The 22,273-nt window shown below is 44.4% G+C and overlaps 5 protein-coding genes across 8 annotated transcripts in view; 4 read left to right on the plus strand and 1 right to left on the minus strand.

Annotated features, from left to right (window-relative positions):
• The window catches only part of fryb (furry homolog b (Drosophila)), a 51,740-nt gene extending 45,105 nt beyond the window's left edge, over positions 1–6,635 (plus strand). For 3 of the 4 annotated variants that reach the window (XM_084683544.1, XM_084683545.1, XM_084683542.1), the window contains 8 exons: positions 571–775; positions 1,513–1,662; positions 2,277–2,375; positions 2,668–2,751; positions 3,138–3,155; positions 3,381–3,491; positions 3,665–3,903; positions 4,018–6,635. In XM_084683544.1, coding sequence (XP_084539670.1) covers positions 571–775; positions 1,513–1,662; positions 2,277–2,375; positions 2,668–2,751; positions 3,138–3,155; positions 3,381–3,491; positions 3,665–3,903; positions 4,018–4,276 — 1,165 coding nt within the window. In that variant the 3' untranslated portion in view covers positions 4,277–6,635. The remainder of the gene's footprint in view (positions 1–570; positions 776–1,512; positions 1,663–2,276; positions 2,376–2,667; positions 2,752–3,137; positions 3,156–3,380; positions 3,492–3,664; positions 3,904–4,017) is intronic. The other variant, XM_084683543.1, reaches the window with a different exon arrangement.
• Positions 6,636–6,728: 93 nt separating this feature from the next.
• On the minus strand, positions 6,729–8,423 carry zar1l (zygote arrest 1-like). Its single transcript, XM_084683546.1, has 4 exons — positions 7,743–8,423; positions 7,548–7,640; positions 7,339–7,413; positions 6,729–7,234 (listed from the first exon to the last, which is right to left on the minus strand). Exons 1-4 carry the CDS (start codon positions 8,379–8,381, stop codon positions 7,091–7,093), a joined length of 951 nt encoding a protein of 316 aa, XP_084539672.1. The 5' UTR covers positions 8,382–8,423; the 3' UTR covers positions 6,729–7,090.
• A 3,231-nt stretch (positions 8,424–11,654) lies between these two features.
• LOC146246230 (NEDD4-binding protein 2-like 1) lies at positions 11,655–13,674 on the plus strand. The gene is made up of 5 exons (XM_084683404.1): positions 11,655–11,969; positions 12,279–12,415; positions 12,514–12,602; positions 12,718–12,794; positions 13,214–13,674. The coding sequence occupies exons 1-5, from the start codon at positions 11,896–11,898 to the stop codon at positions 13,359–13,361; spliced, it is 525 nt and encodes a 174-aa protein (XP_084539530.1). The 5' UTR covers positions 11,655–11,895; the 3' UTR covers positions 13,362–13,674.
• Positions 13,675–15,322: 1,648 nt separating this feature from the next.
• Positions 15,323–17,316, plus strand: LOC146246231 (NEDD4-binding protein 2-like 1). The gene is made up of 5 exons (XM_084683405.1): positions 15,323–15,646; positions 15,894–16,030; positions 16,124–16,212; positions 16,328–16,404; positions 16,824–17,316. Exons 1-5 carry the CDS (start codon positions 15,573–15,575, stop codon positions 16,969–16,971), a joined length of 525 nt encoding a protein of 174 aa, XP_084539531.1. The 5' UTR covers positions 15,323–15,572; the 3' UTR covers positions 16,972–17,316.
• Positions 17,317–18,758: 1,442 nt separating this feature from the next.
• On the plus strand, positions 18,759–21,025 carry LOC146246232 (NEDD4-binding protein 2-like 1). The gene is made up of 5 exons (XM_084683408.1): positions 18,759–19,039; positions 19,350–19,486; positions 19,588–19,676; positions 19,963–20,054; positions 20,475–21,025. Exons 1-5 carry the CDS (start codon positions 18,966–18,968, stop codon positions 20,620–20,622), a joined length of 540 nt encoding a protein of 179 aa, XP_084539534.1. The 5' UTR covers positions 18,759–18,965; the 3' UTR covers positions 20,623–21,025.
• The last annotated feature ends 1,248 nt before the right edge of the window (positions 21,026–22,273 follow it).

The following is a 22,273-nucleotide window of genomic DNA, read 5'->3' on the forward strand; positions in this document are numbered from 1 at the left end:
TGTGGCTCGCCTTTGCTACCCAACTGTATACTTAAATCAAATTTAAATGTATAAAATTACATATTTTCTACACAATTGGGAATGTACAAAATCATTTATAAAAATATTCACATACTTGTTCACAACTTTAATATATTAGGATGTTTGTACTCATACTTTCTAATGGCTCAATACGTGTAACTTGTGACAACTTCATATTTTTTCGCTTTAGTAAACTACTTTGCCATCCATTGTTTGATACCACCGTGTGATATAACCCAGAAGGCTTTGCGCCATCGTTTCAATCCGTGCAGCGAGCGCAGGGTCCACACCTAGTTTACGGCCCTCTGCCGGAGTGATTTTACGGCCGCAAAGAATCCTCGTTTGGGGGGTCTGGTTTGACATCTGGATGGTGATTAGGCGTGGGGTGTTTGTGGTCACAGCTGGTCTGGCTGGTTCGCTTCGCTGAGTCTGCCCTCTGTTTCGACCCTAAACGCTCCCTGAACCTTAAACGACTCTCGCCACAGCCCGGAAGGTGGCATCCTGTCGTTTAACGCTGCGTGTGTTTTGGTCCCTGTCACGTCCGCACAGTCTCCGTGACGACGTGGACGACCTGGAGGACCTGGGCTTCCCGCCTCCCCCCTCCCCTTTCTTCTCCGCCATCCTGGCGGCGTTCCAGCCGGCGGTGTGCGACGACGCCGAGGAGGCGTGGCGTTGCCATATCAACCAGCTGGTGACGGACTCGGACGGCTCGTGCGCCGTCTACACCTTCCACGTCTTCTCCTCGCTCTTCCAGGTAACCCGGGGCGACGCACGCGCTCTCCCGATAGGTCACGTCTGTGCTGTGTCTGTCTGGGGGAGGTTCTGTCGAACAAGATGAACCTGTCTCCACCACAACATGGCAGCAACTCTGTTTCTGGAGTCTAACACAAGACATCAACAGAAACAAAACAACTGGATGGAAAGACAGTTGTACAATTTTAAGAAAAGACCGGAACTAAAGTCTCCCGGTGGCTTTGCAAAAAGTCTCTCAAAAAAAGTTAGGCCAGAGAGCTCATTGAAGAAGCGTATTAGACATTCCAACCCAGCCAGACAGAACACTGTGGACATTATCTTGACTTCCCTGGTACCCATAAACATTCGTTATTTACGACGGCGTCCTTGGGTGAGGAGACTGAGAGATTGTGGAGACTGGCCCCTCTGTTCTCTTATCGGTCTGCCAGCTGTCTCTCTCTCTCTTCCCATCTCTGTATACCCCCCCTCATATCTCTCGCCCTCTTTGTGGGTTTGTATAAAATATTTATATTATATATTTTTTTGGACCAATGATGCAACCTCCTTCCTTTATTCCTGTCTCCCTCTCCCTCCCTCCCTCCCTCCCTCCCTCCCTCCCTCCCTCCCTCCCTCCCTCCCTCCCTCCCTCCCTCCCTCCCTCCCTCCCTCCCTCCCTCCCTCCCTCCCTCTCCCTCTCCCTCTCCCTCCCTCCCTCCCTCCCTCCCCCTCCCTCCCTCCCTCCCTCCCTCCCCTCCTCAGAACATCCAGACTAAGTTCTGCTCTCTGACGGGAGACGCCGCCACCTACCTGGGGGAGGGGCTCCGGGGCATCGGGTCAAAGTTCGTCAAGTCCTCCCAGATGCTGACCACGTGCTCCGACTGCCCCACCCTCTACGTGGACGCAGACACGGTGAGGGGGGGGGGGGGTTGTTGCCGTGGAGACTGTCACCAACAGTGTTGGGGTGCTGCTGTTAAACATCATATCAAACAACCATGCATCATCTGTGGGACATTCAATCACAGGTGATGATAGACATTTTATTTGTGTTAGTTTGATCTCTTATTTTCCTCTGCTCCTGTTCCTCCTCCTCTCCTCCTGTTCTTCCTCTGCTCCTGTTCCTCCTCCTCTCTCTCATCTCCTGTTCCTCCTCTCCTCCTTGTCCTCCTCCTGTTCCTCCTCTCCTCCTTGTCCTCCTCCTGTTCCTCCTCTCCTCCTTGTCCTCCTCCTGTTCCTCCTCTCCTCCTTGTCCTCCTCCTGTTCCTCCTCTCCTCCTTGTCCTCCTCCTTGTCCTCCTCTCCTCCTTGTCCTCCTCCTTGTCCTCCTCTCCTCCTTGTCCTCCTCCTGTTTCTCCTCTCCTCCTTGTCCTCCTCCTGTTCTTCCTCTCCTCCTCCTCTCGTCCCGTTCCTCCTCCTCTCCTCCTGTTCTTCCTCTCCTCCTTGTCCTCCTCCTGTTCTTCCTCTCCTCCTCCTCTCGTCCCGTTCCTCCTCTCCTGCTCTCGTCCCTCTCCTCCCCCTCGTCTCCAGATCATGTCGTATGGGCTGCTGGAGAAGATGAAGTTCAGCGTCCTGGAGCTGCAGGAGTACCTGGACACCTACACCAGCCGGGAGGAGGCTGCCGTCTCAGTAAGACTCTTCTATCTGTTGACAAACAACAGGGTGCGCTCGATTCGGCTCACTCCCTGGAAACCAAATGGATCGGCACAGAAAGAGGCCTGTCCGTTTAGTCAATGACATTCAAAAACTGTAAAGCGGTCATGATAGATACGCGTGATTGAGCCGTGTCTGGTGAGATTACCGATCGTCACACGTGTCGCAGCAACGGAATCCTTACAGTACATTCGATTCTTCTTTTTATCATTCATTTAAGGGGATGCATATTTTATTTTATTTTTTTACATATTTCCTCTCTCTCCAGTGGCTGAGAAACTGCAAGGACACGTTTCCCAGGTGCCCTGGAGACGGTGTGATCACCTGCCAACCTGGAGACTCTGAGGAGAAGGTGAGCAGGCCCATACTTTCTCTCAGTTCCTCTCCCTCCCCCCCCCCCTCTCCCTCTCTCTCTCTCCTTCCCTCTCTCTCTCTCTTTCTTTGTCTCTCTCTCTCTCCTTCCCTCTCTCTCTCTCTCTCTCTCTCCTTCCCTCTCTCTCTCTCTCTCTCTCTCATATCTGAGTGTTTACTGATTGAGCGGAGCTAGCAGCCTTGTGAAGGTGTGGGAGGGGGAGGGGGGGGCTGTTCTCTGGGTACTAACTGAGTGAGTGGGAGGACCTGTCTATCTATGGACACCTCCGCTGACCTTGACTGAACTGTGTGCTTGATCTCTGTGGTTTGCTTTGTCTCTCTCCCGCATCTCTCTCTTTCCTCCTAACACGCTCTCTCGCTGTGTAGCAAATGGAATCTCTGGCAGTAAGTCCTCTCCACCCTTACTACGTTTCTAATCTTGAGTCTCAAAGATTCTTCTGTAGTGGCTGTGTGTGTCTGCGAGCCAATTGACACACCAGCTGTTGTGTGATGTCATCTGTTATCATTGATGATAAGCGATATCAGTAGTGCCCTGTCAGACCAGGATAGGATGTGTGTAGGTGATAAGTGTGTGTGTGTGTCTGAATCTGGTCCCCTCTTGTCTCCTAGCAACTGGAACTGTGTCAGCGCCTCTACAAGCTCCACTTCCAGCTCCTCCTCCTGTTCCAGTCGTACTGCAAGCTGATTGGCCAGGTGCACGCCGTCAGCTCCGTTCCCGAGGTAAGACGAGGACGTCGGAACTGAGGGATTCCCCCACGCGCAGTCGCAGGCGGTCAAACACACAAACACTCAACAGCTGGCTAACACAAACACCCCCTCCCCTCCTCCTCCCTCCCCCCCCCCCTCCCTCCCTCCCTCACCCCCTCCCTCCCCCCCCCTCCTCCTCCCTCCAGCTCCTGAACATGTCTCGGGAGCTGACCGACCTGAAGACCAGCCTCCAGGCGGCCGAGGCGGCGGTGGCCAGCGACCTGGAGCACACGCACCTGGCCCACATCCACACGCACCCCGCCCAGGGGGGCGCCGCCGTCGCCGTGCCCAGCTTCCCCTCCTCCGAGGCGGCCGTGCAGGCCATCCTGGAGTGCCTGAAGAACCAGGAGTTCACCAAGGCCGTCCGCTACATCCAGGAGTGCAGGTGACACACACACACGTGAAACCCCAAAGTGGGTCGATAGCGGTTCACACGTCCTAGTATTTCCCAAGCCGTACTCTGACCTCACATCCTGTCCGTCCCCCTCCCCACCACCAGGAGGCGCTGGCCCTGCGGCGTGTTCGGCGGCGGCTCGGAGAGCGAGGTCCAGACCCTCCTCAACGTCTACTTCCGCCACCAGACCCTGGGCCAGACGGGCACCATCGCCCTGGTGGGCTCGCGCCAGGACCTCAGCCTCATCTGCTCCAAGCTGCTGGAGCTCAACGGGGAGATCCGCGAGATGATCCACCGCGCCCAGGGCTACCGCGTGGTCACCACCTACCTCCCCGACTCCAGCGCCTCGGGGACCAGCCTCTGACACGAACCCGGGAGGACCCTCCCGCCTTCCCCCCCTCTTCCCGCTCTTCCTCCTCCACCCCCGGTGTCGTTACCCCGCCCCTCGACCCTCCACGCCACGCCCCCTCCTCCGCCGCCCAGGCTGACCCCGCTGCTAGGCCTAAGACCCGGGTTAGGCCCCGCTCGGTCGTCCATCCCTGGGATGGTCCGTACCTGGTCCCCACAGCCCTAGCCCCGGATCCAGGCCCCGAACTAACTTTAGACCGAGGCTCATCTCCGGCCCCCGCCTCCTGCTTCACCCCATATCCAGCCCTCAGGGACTTGCCCGGTCCTCCAAACGTCTTCACCGACACCCCTCCAGCCCCCATCTTACTCTCAACTCGTCGTCGTGGGGATATGTACGAACCGTTAAAGGGTCGTTCTTCCCACGGCTCGTCCTGCTTCAGCACGCGCGGCACACTCCCTACCGTGGCCACAGACCCCAGCTCTCTCCCACACTCCCACGCACCTCCCCCTTCTCAGGGCTGCCACCTCCCCCACGCCCCCCCGCACGCCCCCCGAGTCCACGACACCCCCCCCGTCTCTGTCCTGGCCCGGTCTGGTCTGGCTGCGACCCATGTCCCCGGAACGCCCCTCCCTCCTCCCCCTCCCCCTCTGGTGGAGGGGGCGGGCTGGGCGTGTTGCTGTACCCTGGGGGGGGCTCCCGCGCCCCTGTCTCGCTACCTGGGCAAGGTGGGCCAGGCCGCCCTGCCCCTGCTCCACGTGGGGGGGCTCCTGAACCCCCCAAAACCCTCGGACGTTCAGACCTGAGCGCCCGAGGGGCACGGCGACGAGCTGCACACAGGCTGACAGACCCGGGATCGGTTTTAAATCACGTCATCGGGGTATTTTGGTTCAAAAAGTGGATCTGTTCTTCCACTACTGAGACTACTACTGAATGCGGGCACTGACTGATTAACCCCAAGTTCATACCGGACCTGACGGTGAATACAGAAGTGGAAGGAATCTCCTGTCGTAAACCCAGCAATATCTACAGACCAGCTAACCTGGTCTGAAAGACGAGGTACTCTCAGAGAACAGGAATCGGAGGGAAGGGGGGGTCAGAAGTCAAACAAGCTGAGTGAGACGCCCCCTCCCTCACCACTTCCTGTCTAAGGAGGAACCAGACCTGACCTAAAGACAAACACGACCCAAGTCCTCTCACACCTTCCGAGCACCAATAGGAAGAAACCAGAGCACTGAGCATGCCCAGAGGAACAGTGGGGGGCGGAGCTAGACAAAGCAGGAAGTGGCCCCGGGTATCATTTGATATCGAAGGAAACCAGTCGTGACCTATTGCACTACATGGAGTTATTGTGATCAATGTTACTGACAGGTTTGTTATTGAATGCTACTGAGAGAGAGATCTGATTGAGGACATGCCTGAAGGCAGCAAAGACTTGCTGTATCCTACTGTCCATCGACGTCCTATAGGGTAAATGTGCAATGCTTGACCAAGCTGAATGCCTTCTGCTATATATCCCAGTGATCCACTCTGAATCCCTCTACTTTAACTGTGATCCCATCTGACTGACAAACAGGGATCCAAGTGATTCTCCTATCGTCTTGGTTTACACCCTCCAACGCTCTCGTATACTCTCACTGTACACGGTTGTACTGACGTCAGGAAGTTTTCGGTGTTAATTCCCCTGTGTGTTGCCAAACGTAGTTGCAGCGTATCGTTTTATTGACGTACCTTACCAACTTTTGTGCGTGTCAGCGAATATAGAGGAGATTGCGTTATACATGTGTATACCCTTCGGCAATAGTGTGTACCCTGTTCTTTTTAATCACTGTACACTGTAGCATATATTTGTGTGTAGGTTTCCATAGGTTACACTCAAAAGTAAATGCTGACATTCAGCAATCGATGTTCTGACTTATTGTTCGAAGGACTGTACTCCAAGTTGCGGTCTGTTCTATTCGGTTTTCTGCGTTGGTCAACCTAATGTCTCAACTGTACACAATCACTAGTAACGGTTATTTATGTTAGATCAAGTAAAAACACGCCATTGTTTTTTGACAGAAGGAAAGTACACGTTCTGTCGATTGAAACTGCCATGCATGCATTGTCTTGTATGAAGTGTATTAGAAATATTTATTTAAAAAGATTCATATTTTATCTGAAAGATGTTTGTATGAGGTACAAAAGGGAGGCTTGAGCTCATGATGCAGGTCTTTTTTTCCATGTGCATGCCAAATAAGAAATTGCACATTTTTAAAGATTTGTAGAAACAGACTAGTTGTTTTTTCCACTTTGTAAATACTTTTACAGCTTTTGTGAAGTCCTTTGAGTTGATGCCTTGTACAAGTATGTGTCAAAATAAAAGCATATCAAATTATTTAATCTGTTGAATAACCAGCATGGGTTTCCATCCTGAACATAAATTACTTACGTTGTCAGGTAAATTAATCCAAGAACATGGCAACCAAACTAATGCTGCAATAATGTTTATTTCATATTTACTTCTTACAAAAATATTCACTTCATTGATTGACACAAGTGATAAAATATAGTGAGGGTCAAAGTTGCCCCATAAAAACTGATCCAGGTACAGCCATTATTTCACACACCTATCAATCATGGTTGGGATTGCAGGTTGACTCACCGCCGATTCTGGATCGGTCGTTCGGGGCAACTTGTCCCACTGACAGCGAGCACGACGTGGGCAGTGCTTCATTCAAGCGGCCCACCAACCCCTTCCTCCTCAAAACCCATTGGCTGGTGTTCAGAGTAAGAAGGCGGGGCTCATCCAACCAGGCAGGGGGGGGGGGTGGGCGGGGTCCGGTCGGGAAGTCAGACGATGTACTTGAAGCTGTAGGTGGTGTCGCAGGACAGCCTCTTGCCCCGGCAGCGCCCGCACAGCTCCTGGCGGTGGGGTCGTCTCAGGTCGATGTGCCGCTGTTTCCGCTCGCAGCAGCAGCGTTTCTGGGAGCAATCCTGTGTGGGGGGGGGGGGGGTTAGGGAGAGTGAGCGGGGTTTCCAAGGCGACGACAAGCAGCCCCATTACACCCCATCAATGTTTTTAGTGACACTGCCGTCACCTGACACTGGATGTCCTCCACCCTGTAAGGGTTAGACCCCTCCTGGCACTTGCGGCACAGCTGCTTGAAGTAGACCTGCCAACCCAAACAGGAGAGGGGAGTCAGAACTACTAGTGATGGGCATTCCGGCTCTTTCGTGAGCCTGGTCGTTTGACTCAGCTCACTGAAAAGAAAGCACGGGGCTTAGATGTCACGTTGCGCCACATTACCTTACTGGTGCCGGAGATGCACCACACATACGCGCTCTCCCATCGGATGTTGCACTTGCCGCAGTGGAAGAACCCGTACCTCTGTTCCAGAAACTGAGAAGGCGAAACATGAGTTAGGAAGTTGACAAACCATGGCTAGGTTATATAGCACACACACACACACCACAGCTGACAGATGCGCAGGCACATAGCTACCTGAAAGTTGTATCCTTTGGATTCCGGGTGCTGGGGTTTACTGACATCCTTTCGCTGCTCCTCCAGAACGCCCTCGTGCTCAATAGTTTGATCGGCTTCGGCCTCTTCATCACTACCGCGACTAATGTCCACCGTGCCTGCGTGGTATGCACTGTCATTGTTCGATTTAATCGATTTCGTGAGAAATCTCCGATCAAACACCGGAGAGTAGATGGCGAGCCGTCGTGAAAAGCGCACGTTGTTCACCGGAGTGCTCGGAATCATTTTTCCGTTCGGGGTCAATGGAGTCGGATTCTTAACTGGCGACCGAAATTCAGTAATTTGACGCTCCCGGTAAAAAAGCGTTTTTGGTCCAAGAGAACACTGAATTATGGCATCAACCTTTGCGTTGACTTGAACGCCGAAGTCCTTCGTATTAGCGGTCCTGTGGCGAGGTGTGAGTCCAGGGTTCACCTGCGACAGAATGGCCTTCAGCTGAACCCGTTTGCACATATCCAGATAGTCGAGGGCATCCGGCGTCATATACAGGCCGCCTTTCTTTGCAAAATTATAGGGTTTGAGCTTCGGGTTTCCATGGAGAATAGGACCGCAGCCCGGATATCCACTAAAGTTGTACGGTGAAAACATAAATCCCTCCATCGTCTCGTAAAAGTACCAAGGGGAATGAACTGTGGCCTTAAGTGTTTGCTGATTGAGGTTGCCATGTTGGCAAATAATTTGAGCTCATTGAAAACAGGTGTTCCATGTTGCGCAGGTGAAATAGGACATTGGACAATTACACAATGTGTTGTGTGGCTGATTGGCAATGGCCTGCGCGGGAAATCATTTTTTACGGCCGCCTTATATCTAAACCCCTAGGTGGTGTCATTTTAATGATAAATATATATTATTATTTTTTCAAATGGACTTCGCTCCAAGTCCAAGGGGGGGGGGGGGGGGTTCTGGCTTATAATAAAATGAAGTCAGAATGTTGGGGATTTATTCGCCATGAAAGTTTGCACAGACAAGGAATTTGCTTTGGCAGGCACAATAAACATATAGGAGCCTAAAATTTAAATATGTGGACTATCTATACTAAGGGTACATAAACTAGCAGTACTAAGTGGATTTATAATTAAATAAAATGTACAATAAAATGTAAGTTGCCGTAATTGACAATATAAAAATACAAATATTACAAAAAATACAAATGTACAAGATACAATTTTGTAATGCAGATGTGTCTGAGATACCAACACTTCAAAATATTCACACCAAACTACAACACCTAATACAGACAAAAAGCGCAAAATGATTATGCACCGGATGTGACTGTGTCAGCAGGGAGGGTTGCAGGGGGCGATATGATTGGCTGCCAGTGAGTCCAGCAGACAGCAACCTGTAGGCGTGCTTCTAGGACAGGGAAGATGTAGGCCTCCAGACCATGTGGCTTTTCACATGACAGGAGCCCTATACTAAGTAAATGGGGGACTTTACGGATAAAATGAAGATGTGTCGCTGTAAATAAAATTCAAGAAAAGCCCCTTTGATACCGGTATGTTTCATCAAGGGGTCAGAATCACCCCTCACTGGTCCGACTAATCACATGACAGGTTTGGGCCAATTGATGGTATATTTGTTTTATGGGTTATAAGTCTTAACTGGGAGGAGGTTTTAGCAGTAGGTGCAGGTCAAGAAACCTTAAAGGGACATGACAAGTTTCTCATTTTTCCGTTCGCAAATCAAACACTGACTGTATGTTTTTTTTCTTCAGAAAAACAAACATATATGATATAATTGAGGAAATAATATATCTTTAGCCTTTGTAAAAAAAAAAATGGCACACAGCTACACTATAATGTCCATTGTTTCATGTAGAGCATGTATAACTAAAGTGTAGGTCCGAGTACATGAGATCTTATATCTTTTCAGGCAGCCGATGTAGAGATGACACCAGTGAAACAAGACCACATGTCAAACACACTAATGTAAATGTACTCTTTAGTTGACTGTGTATATGTTGATATCCCTCACAGATGGTGTTATGGATCTGTCCCTATGAGGACCCTACGATATATGGAGCAGAGATACAAGTCTAAGGTGGTTTTCTGGAGAGTTCTCAGAGACCCCAAAGTTAGGCATAAATGGATGGAGATGGATAAAAAACTGAGTAACCGTCGGTGAGGAATAGCAAGGTGCAAAACCTCAGATGATGCCCTATGTGATCCAGAGTTCCTTTAATCTGAACAACTTCGGAGACTCAAAGTTCTTTAAGAATGTTTCCTGCAGTATATATATATATGATTCTTAAAATGATCAAAGATCTAAGCCAATGTAATGCCATGTTCTTTCTATACAGCTATGCTTAGTGTAAACAATGATGTTAATGATGTTACTTTTATAAAGTAAATTCCTTGTCTGTGCAAACTTTTCATGGGGATTAAAACCCTTTCTGATTTTGATTTCTGATTCAGTCAATATGGTTTTGTTGACTATGCATCATTATTACATACGTTAAGGGTTTAGTGCCATTTGTTTTATTTTCCAATTCCATTAGTTCAAGTTTAAGTCTTTTATTGTCAGATGCACAGAACAACACAAGGTCAGACTGGGCACTGAAATTCTTAGGACAAGACAACCCAAAGCAACTTGGAATAACATAACATATAACAGAACATAGATTACATCTATGTTAAGCTAAAAATGGAAACCTGAACAGATAATATACAATATTCAATACAATATACGAAACCTCAAATATGCGTAATAACCTAACCTAATAAACTTATGCTAACCTAAGGCAAGTGAAGTAGCCTACATTATTTCAAAAGAAAGCATTTACATTGATGTTTTATGTTTTAGCTTTACTTAGATGCTTTACTCTTCAATTAAGTAATTAAATAAAAAAATACATCAACATATGTATACACTATGCAATTGGATCTGGAGGAGGGCTATCACTTATGTTGTCTTCTGCCTCTCTATATTAACTTTTATAGTCTCTATAATTTAGGACGGACAACAGCTGTCTTTTGTCTTTTATTTGATAAGTAAAAACAATACAGGTTACAACGGCACAGGAAATATACAATTGGTGGAAACCTAAAATGCGTGGAAACTGGAAACCCAGAGCTTTCTGTTGTTGCTCAATGCAGGTGGTTTCTACCACATCCTGTGCCAGCAGTTTAAACACATCCTGTCTAAATACACATTCTATTTATAAAGTATTTTCACTCATTACCTCTCTAAGATTCATTCAAACGAATGAACGGCTTCTTAAGGATTCTTTGACAGAACACAACACTAACACAGATACCAGGGTATACAGAATACAGATACCTATACTGGAGGACATAACACTCATATACAAAATGTGTAATGACACTGCTGAACATATATTCCAAATACGATCAATGCTTCAGATAGAATAAGTAATGACAATGATGAACTTGAGATTTCAAGTTACTGGTATTGTTGCTTTGCCTCTGTGGGCTTTACCTGATAAGGCCTTGGCCCCTCCCCCATTCCCCGTATTGAGTAATTTAATACCCTCTTTCTGAGTGGGACGGTTCATAAATCGCCAGGCAGCTTTGCTACAACTGATTATTTTGTAACATGATGTTAGATAATGTGGATGAATGAAATCTATACTGCCAATTCGATGTTGCTATTTCATGCTCTATGTCTCTGTTGAATAAAAAGATCATCAATACCTCAGGTACACAAAATGTGTAATGACAATGCTGAACGTAAGTTCCAAATAAAATCAATGCTTCAGATAGAATAAGTTATGATAATGATGAACTTATATTCCAACAATGCTGTTTTTTTTAGGTTTTATAGTCATACTAATATTATTAATGTCATCCTTTTTCTAAATTGTATGGGTAATTTTCACCCGGTCCCTAACTCGACGCTGCAAAGTAGCGTCTTCAGAATGTGAGACAAATATCGAATGTCGAATATGAAACTAACTTCACCTCGGTCCTGAGCGAACGATCTACATGGGCGTTTCCTATTTTTTGTTGTTGCTCAACAGTTAGTTTTTAATTGCGGGTGTCATAGCGTACTACACTTTAACTCTCACCACAACTCGAGGAAGCTCCTTCCTATTTTTTACTGAAATATTGGATTTATAGTACCCATCTACGTCGTAACGGCGAAGGAATTAAAAATGGCAAGACGAAGGAACAAGCATCTTATCATCCTCCGAGGATTACCTGCATCAGGAAAGACAACACGTGCAAAGTAAACTTTTGAATAGTAGATTTATGCAAATTAAAGTTCAATTAAGTCGTAACATGAAATAACATTTGATGTTATTTTATGCTAGCCTATGGTTCCTGGTAGGCATTTCATGGTATTGGTTGGCCAAATCTGTATCAATGCAATGAAGGCAGGGCCGATAAATTCCGCGTCTTCCTTTGTTTTATCTGTCATTAGGCTATGTGAATAATTCCTTTTTATGAGGCCATGTATGTGATGCCAAAATCCACTAGACACTTTTGCAGCATAATAATTTGCTTGATCCCCTTGTCTCGTGTTCCGCTTCCACAGCGAAATATTGAAGAAATATAATTCTGGGGAGATTTATAGCACCGACGACTACTTCAAGGATGAGAATGGGGACTGGATACATCCAACCCCTACTGTTGGAAAGCGTCATGCTGCACACAAACAGCTTACAGGCGAAGGTGTGTGTGAGACACAACTAAGGATCTGAGTGTATCTGATACATCTGCCATCACCAGTGTGGTTGAAGGTGATGATATGAGTCTTACCTGTTTTACAGTTTTTGAGGCCATGAAAGAGCTCGTCCATCCAATTGTGATCGACAACACCAACGTGGAGCGATGGGAGATGTGGCCGTATGTGAACATGGTGAGGACCAAACGTGTGTGCTGGGTTAAGAGAGGAAGGAATGAGATACAGCTCAGATCAGGGCTATACTTTCATACACTAAACTGTGCATAACGCCACAAATACATCTGGACAGGGCTACCGTCAAGGGTACTACGTCACGTTTGAGGATCTACAAGAAGAATCCATGATCTCCCTGAAAACTCGCTATAAGTACGCATGCATATATTTGTCAGTTATATCAATATTTAGTTCATTGGTGTGACCAATGTCTTTTTAACAATCATAATAATAATGTAATGCACACTGTGTTGCAATTGTTGTTCATTTTTCCGTTCACAAATCAAACACTGACTATATATTTTTTGTTCTTCAGAAAAACAAACATATAATTGAGGAGAAAATATATCTGTAGCCTTTGTACAAACAAATAGACACACACAGCTACACTATAATGTATATGGTGTCATGTAGAGCATGTATAACTAAAGTGTAGGTCCGAGTACATGAGATCTTATATCTTTTCAGGCAGCCGATGTAGAGATGACACCAGTGAAACAAGACCACATGTCAAACACACTAATGTAAATGTACTCTTTAGTTGACTGTGTATATGTTGATATCCCTCACAGATGGTGTTATGGATCTGTCCCTATGAGGACCCTACGATATATGGAGCAGAGATACGAGTATGATGTCGATTTCTGGAGCATTTTCAAAGACCGTGAAGTTCGGAATAAATGGTTTGAGATGAACGAAAAACTGAGTGGCTACCGGTAAAGTGGGATGCAGAGTTCCTATAATCTGAACAACTTTGGAGACTCGAAAGTAAAGAAAAGAAATGTTTCTGCAGTATATATAAATTGTTCTTGAAATGATCAAAGATCTAAGCCAATCAAAGCGCCACATTCTTTCTATACAGCTATGTAAACAATTATGTTAAGTCAATATGGTTTTGTTGAGTATGCATCATTATTACATCTGTTAAGGGTTTAGTGCCATTTGTTTTATTTTCCAATTCCATTACTGCAAAAGACAGCATTTACATAGATGTTTTATTTTTTAGCTTTACTTAATAAAAAATCAGTCAAAATATGTATACACAATGAGAGTGATCCTTGCCTCCTGTTTACAGAGATTTCAAGTTACTGGTCTTGTTGATTTGCCTCCGTGGGCTACCAGATAAGGCCTTGGCCCCTCCCACATCCCCTGTATTGAGTGAGTTAATACCATCATCTTGAGTGGGCAGCACAGACGGTTCATAAACCGCCAAGCAGCTCAGCTACAACTGACTATTTTGTCACATGATGTTAGATAATGTGGAGGAATGAAACCTATACTGCCAATTCATAATTTGGGTGATATGATTGGCTGTCAGTGGGTTCAGCAGACAGCAACCTGTAGGTGTGCTTCTGGTACATTTACATTTATGCATTTAGTAGATGCTTTTATCCAAGGCGACTTCCAAGAGAGAGCTTTACCAAAGAGCATAGGTCACTGATCAAAACAACGAGGTAGTCCCAAACACTGCAAGCAACCAAAACATGAAGCATACATTGTGAAAAACTAAATTAGTGCCAAAGGGTAGACCCATAAGAGCATGCAGTCAGCAAGTTACAAATTAAAACAACATGAACTCCAAAAAGTGCAAGACTGTAGGCTACCTGTAGAAGAACAATCAACAGTAAAATATTTCACAGCGAGTACAGGAGTTCAAGAGTTAACTTCGTTATAACTAACCTACAAGAGCAACAAGTCTCTCAATAAGAGTCATTGTGATCCTGGGGGAAACTAGCATCAGGTCCAATCAAGCAAGCATTCCTAAGTGCCGTTGTACTCCCGGAACAAGTGCGTCTTGAGCCTTTTCTTGAAGGTGGGGAGACAGTCAGTGTCCCTGATGGAGGTGGGGAGCTGGTTCCACCATTGGGGGGCCAGGCAGGAGAAGAGTTTGTTAGTGGGGTGGGACGAGAACTCGTAAATGGGAGGGAGGGAGGATGTTACAATAGAGGAGAAATGTGAGGGAGATAGGGAGCGGAGGTTGTACCGGAAAGTTACAAGGGGAGGGGTTGGAGGGAGAGAGACAGAGAATTGGATAAAGTAGTGATCAGAAATGTGCAGTGGGGTTACAGAGTTTAAGTCAGTTATAAAGTTACGAGTCAGGATGAGGTCTAGCTGTTTGCCTGCCTTGTGGGTCGCCGGTGTGCTCAGCAGCGCCAGGTCGAAGGAAGTCAGGAGAGACAAGAAGTTGACAGTCTGCGATCCTTGGAGGTGGTTGTTAAAGTCCCCAAGGACTATCAGGGGGGTTCCATCATCCGGGAGGACGCTGAGGAGCATGTCCAGCTCCTCCACAAAGTCGGCTAGCGGTTCTGGTGGGTGATAAAGAACAATTAAGCATGCTTTGATAGTGGTAGGAAGATGTAGGCCTCCAGACCATGTGGTTTTTCACATGAGAGTAGGCCTATGAAAAGTGAATGGGGGGACTTTCCGGATAAAATGAAGATGTGTCACTGTAAATAAAATTAAAGGAAAGCCCCTGAGATATCGGTATGTTTCATCAAGGGGTCAGAATCGCCCCTCACTGGTCCGACTAATGGCTTGTTCAGGTTTGGGACAATTGTTGGTAGATTTGTTTTATGGTTTCTTGACCTCTTCCTACCCCTAAAATCTCCTCCCAGTTAAGACCTAACCCTTAAAAGGACACTACACGTTTCTGAGAAGTATTAGGCAAAATATTCGTCGCCTATGCCTATTTGTTTTTTATTGGGGGAGCCTGAGCGAACGATCTGCGTGGGCGTTTCCTTTTTTTATGTGGCTCAACAGTCTGTTTTCATCGCGAGTGTCATGGCGTAACCTACACTAACTCTCACCACAACTCGAGGAAGCTCCTTAATATATAAGTTTATGATATAAGTCTATGGGAAGCTCCTTTCTACTTCTGACCGCGGTATTGGATTTCTGCCCATCTACGTCGTAACGGCAAAGGAATAAAAAATGCCAAACAAAAGGAACAAGGATCTTATCATCCTCCGAGGATTACCTGGATCAGGAAAGACAAGCCGTGCAGAGTAAAAAAATAATAATAGTAGATTTATGCAAATTACAGTTAAATTAAGTTTTAATAATAGTCCTATTATGTTTGTTTAATGATATTTTATGCTAGACTGTGTCCATTTGAGGATTTATATTCATAAAAATATAATAAAAGTCATTTTTCAAAATGGGTAGTTTTCACCCGGTCCCTGACGCAACGCTGCAAAGTAGAATCTTCTCGAATATCGAAAATGCCTTATCCCCTTGTTTCATGTTCCACAGAGATATATTGTGGGAATATGGTTCTGGGAAGATTTTTAGCACCGACGACAACTTTAAGGATGAGAATGGGGACTGGATATGGCCACCCCCTACTGTTGGAGAGCGTCATGCTGCACACAAGAACCTTATAGACGAAGGTGTGTGTGAGACAGAAATAAGGATCTGAGTGTATCTGATACTTCTTCCATCACCAATGTGGTTGAAGGTGATGATATGAAACCTTTTTACAGTTTTGGAGGCCATGAAAGAGCACGTCCATCCAATTGTGATCGACAACACCAACGTGGAGCGATGGGAGATGTGGCCGTATGTGAACATGGTGAGGACCAAAAGTGCGTGCTGAGTTAAGAGAGGAAGGAATGAGATACAGCTCAGATCAGGGCTATACTTTCATACACTAAACTGTGCATAACGCCACAAATACATCTGGACAGGGCTACCGTCAAGGGTACTACGTCACGTTTGAGGATCTACAAGAAGAATCCATGATCTCCCTGAAAACTCGCTATAAGTACGCATGCATATATTTGTCAGTTATATCAATATTTAGTTCATTGGTGTGACCAATGTCATTTTAACAATCATAATAATAATGTAATGCACACTGTGTTGCAATTGTTGTTCATTTTTCCGTTCACAAATCAAACACTGACTATATATTTTTTGTTCTTCAGAAAAACAAACATATAATTGAGGAGAAAATATATCTGTAGCCTTTGTACAAACAAATAGACACACACAGCTACACTATAATGTATATGGTGTCATGTAGAGCATGTATAACTAAAGTGTAGGTCCGAGTACATGAGATCTTATATCTTTTCAGGCAGCCGATGTAGAGATGACACCAGTGAAACAAGACCACATGTCAAACACACTAATGTAAATGTACTCTTTAGTTGACTGTGTATATGTTGATATCCCTCACAGATGGTGTTATGGATCTGTCCCTATGAGGACCCTACGATATATGGAGCAGAGATACGAGTATGATGTGAATTTCCAGAACATTTTCTGGGACCCCGAAGTTCGGAATAAATGGATGGGGATGGATGAAAAACTGAGTAACCGTCGGTGAGGAATAGCAAGGTGCAAAACCTCAGATGATGCCCTATGTGATCCAGAGTTCCTTTAATCTGAACAACTTCGGAGACTCAAAGTTCTTTAAGAATGTTTCCTGCAGTATATATATATGATTCTTAAAATGATCAAAGATCTAAGCCAATTAAATGCCATGTTCTTTCTATACAGCTATGCTTAGTGTAAACAATGATGTTAATGATGTTACTTTTATAAAGTAAACTTGTCTGTGCAAACTTTTCATGGGGATTAAAACCCTTTCTGATTTTGATTTCTGATTCAGTCAATATGGTTTTGTTGACTATGCATCATTATTACATACGTTAAGGGTTTAGTGCCATTTGTTTTATTTTCCAATTCCATTAGTTCAAGTTTAAGTCTTTTATTGTCAGATGCACAGAACAACACAAGGTCAGACTGGGCACTGAAATTCTTAGGACAAGACAACCCAAAGCAACCTGGAATAACATAACATATAACAGAACATAGATTACATCTATGTTAAGCTAAAAATGGAAACCTGAACAGATAATATACAATATTCAATACAATATACGAAACCTCAAATATGCGTAATAACCTAACCTAATAAACTTATGCTAACCTAAGGCAAGTGAAGTAGCCTACATTATTTCAAAAGAAAGCATTTACATTGATGTTTTATGTTTTAGCTTTACTTAGATGCTTTACTCTTCAATTAAGTAATTAAATAAAAAAATACATCAACATATGTATACACTATGCAATTGGATCTGGAGGAGGGCTATCACTTATGTTGTCTTCTGCCTCTCTATATGAACTTTTATAGTCTCTATAATTTAGGACGGACAACAGCTGTCTTTTGTCTTTTATTTGATAAGTAAAAACAATACAGGTTACAACGGCACAGGAAATATACAATTGGTGGAAACCTAAAATGCGTGGAAACTGGAAACCCAGAGCTTTCTGTTGTTGCTCAATGCAGGTAGGTTTCTACCACATCCTGTGCCAGCAGTTTAAACACATCCTGTCTAAATACACATTCTATTTATAAAGTATTTTCACTCATTACCTCTCTAAGATTCATTCAAACGAATGAACGGCTTCTTAAGGATTCTTTGACAGAACACAACACTAACACAGATACCAGGGTATACAGAATACAGATACCTATACTGGAGGACATAACACTCAGATAAACTAAATGTGTAATGACACTGCTGAACATATATTCCAAATACGATCAATGCTTCAGATAGAATAAGTAATGACAATGATGAACTTGAGATTTCAAGTTACTGGTATTGTTGCTTTGCCTCTGTGGGCTTTACCTGATAAGGCCTTGGCCCCTCCCCCATTCCCCGTATTGAGTAATTAAATACCCTCTTTCTGAGTGGGACGGTTCATAAATCGCCAGGCAGCTTTGCTACAACTGACTATTTTGTAACATGATGTTAGATAATGTGGATGAATGAAATCTATACTGCCAATTCGATGTTGCTATTTCATGCTCTATGTCTCTGTTGAATAAAAAGATCATCAATACCTCAGGTACACAAAATGTGTAATGACAATGCTGAACGTAAGTTCCAAATAAAATCAATGCTTCAGATAGAATAAGTTATGATAATGATGAACTTATATTCCAACAATGCTCTGCTGTTTTTTTTAGGTTTTATAGTCATACAAATATTATTATTGTCATCATTTTTCTAAATTGTATGGGTAATTTTCACCCGGTCCCTAACTCGACGCTGCAAAGTAGCGTCTTCAGAATGTGAGACGAATATCGAATGTCGAATATGAAACTAACTTCACCTCGGTCCTGAGCGAACGATCTACATGGGCGTTTCCTATTTTTTTGTTGTTGCTCAACAGTTAGTTTTTAATTGCGGGTGTCATAGCGAACTACACTTTAACTCTCACCACAACTCGAGGAAGCTCCTTCCTATTTTTTACTGAAATATTGGATTTATAGTACCCATCTACGTCGTAACGGCGAAGGAATTAAAAATGGCAAGACGAAGGAACAAGCATCTTATCATCCTCCGAGGATTACCTGCATCAGGAAAGACAACACGTGCAAAGTAAACTTTTGAATAGTAGATTTATGCAAATTAAAGTTCAATTAAGTCGTAACATGAAATAACATTTGATGTTATTTTATGCTAGCCTATGGTTCCTGGTAGGCATTTCATGGTATTGGTTGGCCAAATTTGTATCAATGCAATGAAGGCAGGGCCGATAAATTCCGCGTCTTCCTTTGTTTTATCTGTCATTAGGCTATGTGAATAATTCCTTTTTATGAGGCCATGTATGTGATGCCAAAATCCACAAAGACACTTTTGCAGCATAATAATTTGCTTGATCCCCTTGTCTCGTGTTCCGCTTCCACAGCGAAATATTGAAGAAATATAATTCTGGGGAGATTTATAGCACCGACGACTACTTCAAGGATGAGAATGGGGACTGGATACATCCAACCCCTACTGTTGGAAAGCGTCATGCTGCACACAAACAGCTTATAGCCAAAGGTGCGTGTGAGACAGAGCTAAGGATCTGAGTGTATCTGATAGGCTACCTCTGCCATCACCAATGTGGTTGAAGGTGATGATATGAGACTTAACTGTTACAGTTTTTGAGGCCATAAGAAAGCGCGTCCATCCAATTGTGATCGACAACACCAACCTGGAGCGGTGGGAGATGTGGCCGTATGTGAACAGGGTGAGGAGCCAAGGCCCTAGCAAAGGAGTCAACATTGGGGGGGCGAATTATTGTTTTTAATAGGGTAGCACATTTATATTTTAATATCAATATATCGGGGGGGGGGGGGGGGCATTTTGACCAGATTTGAATATTATAATATATATGTATTATGATTACGGCCTTGGTGAGGACCAAAAGTGTGCGGTGAGTTAAGAGAGGAAGGAATGCAATACAGTTCAGATCGGGGCTATAGGCTACTTTTATCCACTGAACTGTGCATAACGCCACAAATATATCGGGACAGGGCTACCGTCGACGGTACAAAGTCCTTTTTGTGGATCTGCAAAAAGAAGAACAATCGAAAGAAAACCCCATCTCCCTAGAAACTGTCTATGAGTAAGCATGCATCGATTTGTCTGTTATGTCAATGTTTAGTCCATTAGTGTGACAAATAACATTGTAACAATCATAATAATAATGTAATGCACACTGTTGCAATTGTTGTGTTCATTTTTCCGTTGACAAATTCAACACTGACTGTATTTTTTTCTTCTTCAGAAAAACAAACATAATTGAGGAAAACATTTATCTTTAGCCTTTGTATAATTTTTTTGATCCTCACACAGCTACACTGTAATGTCTATTGTTTCATGAAGAGGATGTATAACTAAAGTGTAGGTCCGAGTACATGAGATCTTATATCTTTTCTGCCAGCCAATGTAGAGATGACACCATTGAAACAAGAACAAATGTCAAACACACTAATTGAAATGTACTCTTTAGTTGACTGTACATATATTTTGATATCACTCACAGACGGTGTAAAGGATCTATCAGTTGGAGGACCCTACAAAATATGGAGGAGAGATACGAGTATAATGTGAATGTCCATAACATTGTCAGGGACCCTAAAGTTCGGAATAAATGGTTTGAGATGAATAAAATACTGAGTCGCTGCTGGTGAGGAATAGCAAAGTGCAAACCTCAGATGGTGCCCTGTTTGCTCCAGTTCCTTTAATCCTTTAAACAACTTCGGAAACTCTACAGTTCTTCAAGAATGTTTCCTGCAGAATATATACATGATTCTTAAAATGATCAAAGATCTAAGCCAATCTAAGTGCCATGTTCTTTTATACAGCTATGTAAACAATGATGTCAATAAGTCAATATGGTTTTACATTTACATTACATTTACATTTAGGTTTTGTTGTTATCATCATTATTACATCTGTTAAGGGTTTAGGGACATTTGTTTTATTTTCCAATTCCATTGCTGCAAAAGACAGCATTTACATAGATGTTTTATTTTTTAGCTTTACTTAGATGTTTTATTTTCATGCTTTACTTTTCAAATGTAATTTAATTAAAAACCCATCAACATATTACAATGTAGTAATCCTTGCTTTCTGTCTACAAAGATTTCAAGTTACTGGTCTTGTGGCTTTGTCTCTGTGGGCTGCCAGATAAGGTCTTGAAAAAATGAAAAATGAAAACACAATAAAGTGCCCACCCCTAACCTGTCCTAACCCAACACACACAAAACTAAACTAGCCTGGCACACGAGCGAGGTGCCCTAACCAAAAGACAGGGGGGTGGTCCGCCCAGATCTAACCTAATGTGTATAGACACTGAAGTTACCCTCTGGGTGATGTATGGCCGCGGGGCAGAGCTGGCCTGCACCCTCCCACGTGTTTACTGTTCCCCCTGGGGAGGGGTTACTAGAGAGTCAGGTGGCTGAGCAGAGATTAGGGAATCCGCCTCGTAATCTGAAGGTCGCCAGTTCGATTCCCGGCCGTGTCAAATGACGTTGTGTCCTTGGGCAAGACACTTCACCCTACTTGCCTCGGGGAGAATGTCCCTGTACTTACTGTAAGTCGCTCTGGATAAGAGCGTCTGCTAAATGACTAAATGTAAATGTTAATAGTTAATACCAACACTTCACTATAGTCACACCAAATTACAACACACCTAATACAGACAACAAGCTCAATATGATCATGCACCCAGATGTGACTGTGTCAGCAGAGAGGGGTGCAGGGGGTGATATGATTGGCTGCCAGTGGGTCAGCAGACAGCAACCTGTAGGCGTGCTTCTAGGACAGGGAAGATGTAGGCCTCCAGACCATGTGCTTTTTCACATTAGAGTAGGCCTATGCAAAGTGAATGGGGGGACTTTCCGAAAAAAAGGGAGATGTGTTGCTGTAAATTTAAATGTTTTTGAGAGAATCATTTGTTAAGCTGAAGTTGTGCGAAGTACTGAGTTTATGTTTATTTGACGTATGATGTATACATAATAACGTAACCAACATAACGCAATTGACACACAAACATAAGACAATAACACAAAGACAATTCTATACAACTCCATCTAGCATTCTAGAATGGAACTGGAAGAATCCACCCCACCAGCATTACCCAGCTGATGGCCCTGAACCCCCTTGAACATCCTTCAACAGACCATTTTATAGACAGTTCTCAAAAGTCATTGGACCATCCTACAGACATGCAGCTAAACCAAATCTCTTCTGTTATTGGTTAACTCATTAGAACAATACAGTTGAATCCACATCGTCTTCAGACCAACTATCTCTTCCTCCCAGGAGACTTCACATCTC

This window comes from Hypomesus nipponensis, chromosome 20 (assembly GCF_054491055.1).
Source record: "Hypomesus nipponensis isolate SF chromosome 20, ASM5449105v1, whole genome shotgun sequence".
Lineage (NCBI taxonomy): Eukaryota > Metazoa > Chordata > Actinopteri > Osmeriformes > Osmeridae > Hypomesus > Hypomesus nipponensis.